This window comes from Bipolaris oryzae (genome assembly GCF_000523455.1).
Source record: "Bipolaris oryzae ATCC 44560 unplaced genomic scaffold scaffold_14, whole genome shotgun sequence".
Lineage (NCBI taxonomy): Eukaryota > Fungi > Ascomycota > Dothideomycetes > Pleosporales > Pleosporaceae > Bipolaris > Bipolaris oryzae.
This window is the reverse complement of record NW_006911290.1, coordinates 21,959-31,951: the sequence shown is the minus strand read 5'-3', so window position 1 is coordinate 31,951 and position 9,993 is coordinate 21,959. Positions and strand designations below refer to the sequence as shown.

At 51.2% G+C, this 9,993-nt stretch overlaps 5 protein-coding genes across 5 annotated transcripts in view; 1 reads left to right on the top strand and 4 right to left on the bottom strand.

Moving 5' to 3' along the window:
- COCMIDRAFT_33194 (uncharacterized protein) overlaps positions 1–522 on the bottom strand; it is a gene marked incomplete at both ends in the record, with an annotated part of 1,073 nt that extends 551 nt beyond the window's left edge. The window contains 2 exons of the mRNA XM_007685884.1: positions 199–322; positions 403–522. Coding sequence (XP_007684074.1) covers positions 199–322; positions 403–522 — 244 coding nt within the window. The remainder of the gene's footprint in view (positions 1–198; positions 323–402) is intronic.
- Positions 523–864: 342 nt separating this feature from the next.
- On the top strand, positions 865–1,092 carry COCMIDRAFT_84763 (uncharacterized protein; the record flags this gene model as incomplete). Its single annotated transcript, XM_007685907.1, has 1 exon — positions 865–1,092. One exon carries the CDS (start codon positions 865–867, stop codon positions 1,090–1,092), a length of 228 nt encoding a protein of 75 aa, XP_007684097.1.
- Positions 1,093–2,464: 1,372 nt separating this feature from the next.
- Positions 2,465–3,229, bottom strand: COCMIDRAFT_33193 (uncharacterized protein; the record flags this gene model as incomplete). Its single annotated transcript, XM_007685883.1, has 3 exons — positions 2,465–2,685; positions 2,797–3,009; positions 3,067–3,229. 3 exons carry the CDS (start codon positions 3,227–3,229, stop codon positions 2,465–2,467), a joined length of 597 nt encoding a protein of 198 aa, XP_007684073.1.
- A 908-nt stretch (positions 3,230–4,137) lies between these two features.
- On the bottom strand, positions 4,138–4,431 carry COCMIDRAFT_33192 (uncharacterized protein; the record flags this gene model as incomplete). The annotated part of the gene is made up of 1 exon (XM_007685882.1): positions 4,138–4,431. The coding sequence occupies one exon, from the start codon at positions 4,429–4,431 to the stop codon at positions 4,138–4,140; it is 294 nt and encodes a 97-aa protein (XP_007684072.1).
- A 2,023-nt stretch (positions 4,432–6,454) lies between these two features.
- COCMIDRAFT_33191 (uncharacterized protein) lies at positions 6,455–9,544 on the bottom strand (the record flags this gene model as incomplete). Its single annotated transcript, XM_007685881.1, has 3 exons — positions 6,455–8,832; positions 8,887–9,304; positions 9,416–9,544. The coding sequence occupies 3 exons, from the start codon at positions 9,542–9,544 to the stop codon at positions 6,455–6,457; spliced, it is 2,925 nt and encodes a 974-aa protein (XP_007684071.1).
- Between the last annotated feature and the right edge of the window lie 449 nt (positions 9,545–9,993).

Genomic DNA, 9,993 nt, shown 5'->3' with positions numbered 1-9,993 from the left:
GCTTCTCTCCCTTAGGCTTCTCTCCCTCCCCGGCAGGGGGCGGAGCGGCGCTTCCCGCTGGCGCTTCTTTCTCGCCCTTCATTCCCTTTCCTTTCCCTTTCTTAGGCTTCTTTCCCCTCATTCCCTCAGCCATTGCAGTGCCGTTTCCCTTGTTGCCGTTGCCGCCGAGGTTAAGGCCATCTCCAGTAATGCCGCCACCTGGTCCACCGAGAGTAAGACCTCCGATCATCAGGCCTTGAGGATTGCGGGGGTGGACGCCATGGCCGACGTCTGCATCACGCTGGACAGCAGTGGTGTGGGGTGCTGAGGAAATGCCCCTGATCTGATATAAGTGTAAGTATTCAAGATAGACTTATTAGAGTGGCCTGTAGTAGCAGTCACTGTGCTATTTTTTTTACGTACCGCTCCGATTCTCCGGGAAGGAAGCTTGTAGTCGGTTCCAACGTCGCGAGAAGGAATGACATAAGCATTGGCGGTGGAGAAAAGCGCGAGTCCGAATGTCAAATCCAGAGAGACCCTCATGTTGATAGAAGTGGGATTGTTCGAAGTGAATGGAATTTTTTGAAATGAGACTGTCCGGCAGCGAATGTAACCGAATGTAAATGAGTGTGTGTAGAAGCACGAGCAAGCTATGAAGGAACTCCAGAAGGTTTTTATACCAGAGTACTACCACTGACAGGCGTTGAGTCTTAGCTACAGAATGCTTACGTCCGCCTTACATCCTGGGCGTCGTCCTAGGCGTTACTGACAAACGCAAGATGCAACGCATCTAGAACATCGCCTGAATGCTTGAAAAAAACCACGCATGGTAGAAACCAAGTGTCAAACGCCAATGCATACAAAGGCTTGGTGTGTGATAGGGCGATGGCGTGCTCTCCACGTTGCACGATCGTCGCAGCTCGGTTTAGCTTCGTAGCTATTTGTGATTATGGACTCCTGGACCATTCTACGGGTGCGCATTCCAAGACTTCCGAAGACCAAGCATCTCCATCAAGCTTCTCATGTGTTCCATTCTTGGGTGCAACGCCATGGACGCCAAGAATGATTCAGAAGACGGTGGCCGCGTATAAGGGGGGGTACACCCAGATTTAGTGTGCAAGCGAGTTTCGAATCAAACAACGCATGACATTTCTCTTTATCTGTTTAGTATATCCAAACCTGGTATAGCTATAGGCCAAGGGCGGTAATGTTTCTTCAATAGATTAATGGTCCGTGATCATGTAGAAATAGGTGTGATGTAGATTGATGCGACTGACAGCGAATCTGCTTGGTGTCGCTCGCGTCTGATACTTACTACTACCCGTTGGGAGTGCAGAAACTACGTGACACCTGACACCAGCTAGATCACCGTTAAACGGTATCGTACTGTAAGTGATGCCGGATGCCACTCAAATCACTGTCGCACGTGTGCGACACAAGTTACATAGACCGCTGCCAGATCCGACACAGTAGGGCGGATGTTGGCCGCATCCGAGCCTGATACGCTAGCGGTGATTGGCTGGATTTCCATGTGAGCAGATCACATGACGAGGAACAACATCAACACCATCCGCTGCAGGTACGTTGTCGCATTCGCAATCACCAAGTGACCATAGCCGCAAATTCGCAAGCAGAATGTCACCAGGTTAAGTCGCTTCGATATAAGCGTGCCGTGGCATTCCATGGGCACAATACCCGCGACATGTCCATACTCAGGTACCAGCAGACCTTGAGCTGCTGTCACCAAAATTGAGAGCTGTCATGATTATATTCACTCTCAAAATTTCGTCACATCAGTCACTCCTTCTCACGAATTATCCTTCATCTTCGCGAACACTTCAGGTCTTATATCATTACATTATCTATGAAGAAAGATATACAAAGGAAGAAGATCCATGATGCTGCCAGCTTTCAAAGCACTCGTTGAACTCTTCCATAAGGGGATCTCACGGGGGGTTGTTTGAACTTCTTTCCTTCCCCTACTCTATATCCATCCTACAGCAAAACAAACCAATCTATATCAATTGCCATCAACATTTGTCTCCATCCAGGAAGGGGGGTATTTTCGTACAGTTGGTATGTACTGCACGTTGTCGTCCTCATCACTCGAGATGAGGACGTCTCTTGAGACTGTGGATATCGTGTCTATTGAACGCGTGTATCCGTGATGCATCAAGTGCATGTCCAGCCCGTACGCGCTCTCTTGTTAAGTTCAGCGATGGCTTTTTTTTTTGGATATGACGAGGGTCTGCAAGGGCCCGCATGTTGTCCATGATGTCGCTGAGGGTGGTCAGATCTATGCTATCCATGATCCCACCCCGATCTTGGTTGTCGGGATAGATGACCCGGGCGGCTTCGTTCCTCGCTTTGTGAACCTCCTCAACACTCCCAGTATGTATATCGTACGGATCTCCGCCTGTGTTACGGAAGTTTTCGATTATGGGAGGCTGCGGAGGTTCTCGAAGAGGGGGGGGGCAATCGTGCCTTACTCTTCTTCTTGCGCAGCCTCCCATTCTTCGTATAGCCGCTTCCCTTCCTCGCCGTACTTGTCCCAAGCATCTCGCAGCGATGCCTCGGTCTCCCCTGGGAATTGGTGTAAGAAGAAAGACGGACCCTTCTTCAAAATCCGTTTCCAGCGGTATAGCATCCGCTTGGCTTCATCGTTCCACCCGACAAATTGGAACTTGTCCTTGTCTTGCTGTCGGGCTTTCTTCGTGGACGACTGAGTTGTCGTGCCACGGGAACTTTGAAGTCCGGAAACTGGGCGGGAATAATATGTCAGCGAAGGTACAAGTCATGATAGAGTGGTATTCTTACCGGACCCAGAACCTTGGGGATTCCCCAAGTACGACGGGCCCCCGACATGTGGGGATCCTGGCAGGATCCCTGCACTTCCTGGGACTTCTGTCATGCCAGATTGTCGGAGGGATGGATTTTGGTATGAATCAAAATCCATTTGCTCCTCGGGTCGGGGAGGAGGAGCATATACAAATGCTTCCCCAGTCCAAACCCTGTTCCCGAAGGGAGCAGCTGGATGAAGGATATCAGTCGCTGAAAGCTCGCAAGTATTAGATCTTTGGTACTTACGCTGATCCGATTGATCCCTCGGCCTTCTGGGATTCATGAAGGAGGAGGCGAAGTCTCCCTCGTTGTCGGGAAACAACGACCCCTCCAACTCCATGAAGCGAGTGTATCTACCCCATTGGGGCGTGTTGTGTTTGTTGTTTTGATCATTGGTATGATCGGTCATGGTCACTTGGTTGTATTGGTTATCGAGGTTGTTGAAGGGAGAAAGGTGGCTGGCAGTGAGCCATATATATACTCAAGGGTCATCGTTTGCATGAAAGGGGGGCTAGAGGATGGGTATGACGTTTCTACCAAGGCGACGGTGGTGTGGAGTGAAAAATGAGCAAGGCAGACAAAGGTGAATACCCAATTCACTACCCAAAAACGGTTTCACCTCGCTAAGTGAGTAGCCAGGTGCAGTCAAGACCGTTTTCGTAGTTTTTTCACCGTTTGTCGGAAAGGGTTTTTAGGTTTCATCAGAGGGACGAGTTGGTCATGTATTCGTACTGTTGTTGCTAACAGCAGAGACAGGGGGGAAATTGAACATGATGACTAGCAGTCAAACACCGCGCTGGAGTAGTTCACAATTTCATCAAGAGACTAGATCGATATTATTTATAATATTTCTGCCAATTTATTCTACTCTTCCACACAATCTCCGTTCCATCACACCAGCAATTTCAATTGCCGGTGATACATCCCACGTAGCCTGAGACATAGACTTTTACTCTGAGGAATCCACAAAAAAACAACCTCTCAGAAAGAGTCTTGACGACACTCGTAGATAGAGTAATCTATTTTCACTCCTTGTTGATGAAATCCATAGGATGACCTCCGTGTACAATCTGGCTCAGAGTTGCTTCACACTCTCTAACCGACAATGGCAAGTTCGCGCCCCTATTCAAAGGCACAGTGGGCTTGTTGAAACCCGAATCATGGCCTATAGACCCCCCTTGAATATTGTGCCCAACCTTTGGTGCAATGTATCGGTATCGTGGTGCTGCAGGAGTATGAATATGACCGTAGTGTGGCATCGGGGCTGTCTGCGCGCTCGTTGTGCGATCTGAGTGATTCCATCAGTATCGAGTGTCATCACTTCCTGTTCGACTCACCCTTCTTGTCACTGAGCATGAATGAAAACGCACCGCGGAAAGCAGCGATGATCCTTTCCAGAGTGTTGCCGTCGATATAGAAGTTCAGCCGATTGAAGCTTAGATGCAGTGCGAGCGTTGGAATGCCGCCAGTGGTTTCCAGCAGATCGAAAGCATTAGAAAGAGCAATTTTGAGTACTAGCGGATTCATGTGTAGCGTGTGTGCAAGAGCAGAAAGTGCAATCTGGGCTTCACGGCTACCCTCATCGTTGTAGAGTCCGCGTCTCGGATCCATGCTCATGAGGTTGGGTGTCGGTTGGTGTAGCACGGTTGGCAAACGAAACAGTTGAATAGTCTTGTCGAGAGTGAGTGATGTGACAAACCCGCGCAAGTTGGACTCATACCTCTATCCGCTTTAGCAAGCGCGCTAAGCTTATTGTCTCATATTGCCTGATGAACCTCAACAATGGTCATTTTACATCTTCAAAATCTAAGCATTGTCTCGTACAGTATACCTCTACCGGTGACGGAGCAACCAGTGCCTCGCCCTAAGGAAGCGATGCGTGACGTGCCTGAATGAGGTTCGCCTGGAAATAGACAGATGAGATACGTGGTTGCATTCCCTACCTTATCCTTACATACTGTGCAGCTCTTGTTGGCTTCTCCATCTATCGTTAGATCTTTCTCGACACAATATGATTGTGTTTCTACGCAGAAACAGTGAAGTCTTGGTCGATCTACGTTAGCGCGGTCGCTGTGATGAGTACCTTCCCAAATGGCTAGCATAAAGTAATCCATCACGGCGAGAGCATCAAGTTTGTCAATTATAATGTTTGTTGGTGTGAGACTGTTGTGTACTCGTCTAAGTAAGTGAAGGTGGTGGATCGCATACTTCACTTAATACAGACGTGCTACTGTGACCCTATTGACATTTGATTCAGTTTCCTGTACTTCTAGAGTTCTCACTGGCTCTGATATCGCAGTGTCACTATTCTCAATGCATGGCCTACTTCGTTAAGGTCCTCCTGGGAAAATCATGTATAGGCGGCATTGACAAGATTCTATGCTTCAACATTGCTTAAAAACACATTATCTTATCAAAGCCCCTCTAATTACAACTTGAACCGTGTATTAGGATCAGTGGCGACAAGAGCAGCGGGCAATCAAGCAGTCAGCAGTTTCAGCGGTGAGTAGTTGCAGGAGCCAGAGCAGTGAGCACTCAGCCAAACAGAATTCATGGACGACTTCCTATCCGTTGTTCATGATAAGAGTTGAGGACTCACCTTCTAATCTCTCATGTTTGTCCTTAGTTAGCCATTCTAGATGCAACACCCAACGATTCGTGTGACCAAGGGGAAATACACAACTCACAACCAGATATACAGCCAAATACAATGGCTACTGAATAGTCTTAAAGATCAAGATGTCCAACCGCGCAAGCAACATAGTCCTAGTAACATGTATTTCGATCGTAGCTATGTTGAAAATTTATAAGCTTCCATGTTTTGCAAAGCATCACAACCCTATCCTCCCTCACTACCATAATGCAATGCAAACTCCACATAGCTCAAATGCAGGGAGAAAAGAAAAAAGAAAGTAACCGTGCAAAAGGCGAAAAGTACGAGTAATCCAAGTGGGGCTACTCTATCCTTCGCATTCGGGGCGCACGCCACGGGCGGGGCGCTAGCCGTGTGGCCTAGGCGGTTGACTCGGAACTGTATGAAGCCGGCATGTCGATATGATAACAGAAGTATACGTCATGGCTTGTAAAGTATACATCTTCACCATCAGGTAAACGTCAGATTGTAAGCAACATACCTGGTTCTTAATTATATGCCAGTCTCTTTGGAGCACATGTTGTGACGATGTATCACGTCAAACATACACTATAGAACCCAACGAAAATTCATCAGCCTTGGGGACGTAGTTATCCTTGCTTGTAAGTCAATCACGAAGGTTGATCCAGCCAACCTAGTATCACTTGTTTCCGCAGTTGGATGCACACGTTCTGTTAAGAGAATAGGATTACCCACTACACTTACATGACACAAGAAAGAGGTAAGGAAAAGTTCAAATTCTCGCAAGTGATAGGAAAACAGCAGCAGACCTGGTGCCGCCCGCACAGCGCAATGTGTTACGTGTGTGTGTGTGTGTGTGGCACAACAGCGCCTTCTGCTTAGAGAGTGTTGAAATACCATATTGTACGCCACCCATAAGCCGAACACCCGGAACCCAAATCCATGAAACACCAGCCTAAAGCATTTTGCGGGCTCTTGCATTTGTCAATATGCCCGGCCTATGACCTCTTCAAGATCTACTTATGGCATCTCCTGATCGCTAGCGTCGAGGATATCATACTCCTCGTCGGTCAAGAAGCCATCGTCGGAGTGGAGTGCAACGCTCTCGGCATCCTCGAAGAACTCATCATCCGAAGCTACAGTGATAGTGCGGGCCACAGTGCTCTTTGCGGAAAGAGGAGACATGGGCTGAGCAGCAGGAGATGGCTGATAGGTACTTGATGCAGGTGACTCCTTGTCGAGCTGAGGGAAAATCATGCCAGACGATGAAGGTCCGGCTTCAGGCTTCAAGGGCTCCTCTGGACTGGGGAGCTCGACGACTGGCTCTTCAACTGCCTTCTCAACGGCCTCTACAGCTGGCTCTTCAGGGGCAGCCTCGACCTTTGGTGAGACGGGCTCCTGCTTGATAGGAGCGAGGGCCGCCTCGTGCTCCTTGCGGCGGAGCTCGAGGAGACGCTCGACAGCAGCCTTGCGAACACGCTGCACTTGCTCCATCTTTTGCTGGTGGTTCTGCTCAAGTTGCTGCAAGTGAGTCTGGCGCATGTACTTTACCCTCTCCCTCTCAGCTCTTGCCTGAATAAGGCGCTCGTACATTGGGTTAGACCTGGGGGCAACCTCGTAAGTGGTTGCGGTACCAGGCCTGGAAGCGGCCTGTTGTGGCTCTGCGGGTGCTGGTGCAGCAATGACGGCAATATCACACCACAGGCGGTGACCAAAGGGCATACCAGAGGGAGTCTTCAAGCGCCAGTATGAGATTGCGGTGCCCTCACGCTGGGGTGCCTTCATGACTACACGGAACTGAGCCTCCTCACCGGGCTGAACGGCATCATCCAAGACGTTGCTCTCGCTGGCCTCGGCAAGGTCCGTGTGGCTCAATGGCTGGCTGTTGTCAATGTTGAGCATGTTGTCGCCACCAACGTGGCGGACACTGCATCCAGCAGGCCAGGCATTTGGTCCTGGGTTGCGGAGAGTCCAGGTCTGGACAAATGTGGCGCCGGTAATGATCCTAGAACCATCAATAATGGTATCCCGAATAAAGTGGGCATCAAGTCCATCCGCCGCAGTCTCAGATCGGGGGATCGGAATGGCCTCCGACTTGACGGGCTTCTCCTCAGCAGGTGCAACGACCTTCTCTTGGACTGGCTCGATCGAGTCGACGAGAAGATCACTGATGGTGATCTTCTCCTTCTTAGCCTGGGACTCTTCTGGCTTCACATCAAGAATGGTTTGGACTTGTGTCGCGGCATTGGCAGAAGGAGTGATGGAAGGAGCGACAGAAGGAGCAACGGAAGTATCAGTGGCGGTAGAGCGCCTGGCAGCCGCCAAACGATCACCAAGGCGAGAGAGCAACTTGCCCTCCTTGTCATCGTTGACAGTTGTCACGCTAACGCTGCGCACAGGTGTCTGGAACTTGATGAGAGGATGGGTGTGGTTGTGCTTGTTGCTAGGATGGGCCTCGCAGTTCTGGCAAAAGTCTGTGTCGTGGCAGACGGCACACTTGTAGCGGATGCCTTCAATGTAGGACAGGTTTTCCTTGTCTTTGCAGAGAGGCCCGTCACAGTAGATGCCGTAGTGGCGGTTGGGGCTGCTCATTGGCTCAGCCAAAGGCTCGTAAATGGGAACGAAGCGGTGGCGTGGGTGAATGAACCTGGCATTCTTTACACAATCGGTGCAGTAGTCCCAATCAGGACAGTTGAGGCACTTGTGGCGAATGCCATAAATGAACTTGTCACAGCCATCGCAGACGGCCGAGTGGCGGACATTCCTTCCAGAGTTGCACAAGAAATCGGCGAGAGTGGGTAGGACAGTCTCACTTGTGGCGGCCTTGAAAGCGTGACCTGGGTGATGACCATGCTTGTTGCTGATGTGGCACTGCAGGCAAAGGTCGTAATCATCGCAAGCGACACATGTGACGAACTCCCTCTCTGGCAGAATCTTGACACAGCAGTTGCAGGTGCGAGTTGGCTCCTCGTCATACACAACAGGCTGTTTTTCCTCAGTGAAGGCGCCTGGGACCTCTTGTTCTTGAGGCTCTTGAGGCTCTTGAGACTCTTGAGACTCCTGAGACTTTTGAGGCTCCTCGGCCTCGGCTTCGGCTTCGGTCTCGGCCTTGGCCTTTGGTGCAATGCGCTGGGTCGTGCTGTTAACAACGACACCGTTCTTGACGAAGCGCTTGACCATCCAGTGGCTGTTTCCAGGGCAGTGGATGCCATTGGTGACACATGCAGGGCAAAGGTCATAGTCGCCTCCGTCGCATACACTGCAGTGGTAGTGCTCATCTTCCATGGGCTCGTTGCAGTTATTGCAGTACACAACCCACGACGTACACACGTTCGTCGGCTTGGGGCGGAAGGCGAGACTCGAGTTGCTGCCAGCAGCTGTGATGTTGCCAAAGAAGTCTGGATTCCATGTTAGCCACATGCTTCATGATCGATCTTGTGGTCGATGCCTACCCTGACGAGTCGTGAAGGCCTGAGGCACTGGAGCCTCTTGCTCTTTCTCGTTGGCCTTTGGTAACAAAACGGAGCTGATTGAGCGAATCGACTTGGAGTCGGGCGAACGAGCGATAACGGGCGGGGTGACAACTTGCGGGGTGACAACCTGCTCCTGGGTAAGATCGTCCGAGCTTGTTTCATGAGCTTCGGCGGGTGTCTCTTGAGGTGCTGCAGGCGCAGGTGTGGGTGCAGGCACTGGCTCCTCGCCGGGAACGGAAACCCTCAGGCGGAGCTTGAGTTTGGCCTTTGCAGCGCGGAAGAGCGTCTTGTAGACCTGGGGCTTGTTGGAGTCCAAGGTGACGTAGGCTGCCGCCGAGTCGGAGTAGCGTTCAAAGAGAACATCCTTGTCTTGGTGGAGTGCGAGGATAGCTCGGAGCTGTGAGCGAGCATACAGTCAGTATTCGCATCTTCAAGTAATCCGCCACATTCCAGAGCCGTGTTGGCGTCCGCGTGAGCCGGACATGAAGCTGCATGGGACTATACGGACCTTGTCAGGAAGCACATGAGCTCCAAGGTCCTTTAGGGGCAGCTTGAATTTCTTCGTCTGGCCGCGGAACAGGACCTTGACCACGATGGGCGTGTCGAGCGTCACGGGGACGGGGTTGGTCGCCGCCATGATGGGCAAGCAAGGCTGGCGGTGAAGGCGAGTGCACAAAGGAGTGGACAGAGCAAACGCAGTCTGCCGGGCACCGCTGGTTGCGAGCGGAGGGGAGAGAGTGCAGCAACAGGTGTAGAGGGAGTTGCTGTTGAGGGAGGGTGATGGAGATGTAAAGGCGGAGGTGGAGGTGGAGCAAGTGAGACGGCAGCGGAGCAGCTGGACGTGTAATGGTAGCTGCCTTGAGTGGGGTCAGTGCTTAGCACCAGGGCACGCTAAGTGAGCACGACCCGGCCACCGGACTGCCAAAGCTTCCCTGGACAACTGGAGGCTGGCACGGCTGGCACCGACCTGGGGCGCGGGCGACGTTTCTTTTTGCCCATTTTGGTGAGTGAAAAAAAGGTTCGCCCGCCAGAGGCTCGTCTCGCACAGCTGAAGGAGCGTCGATGTCGTGCATCTTGTCTGGCGAA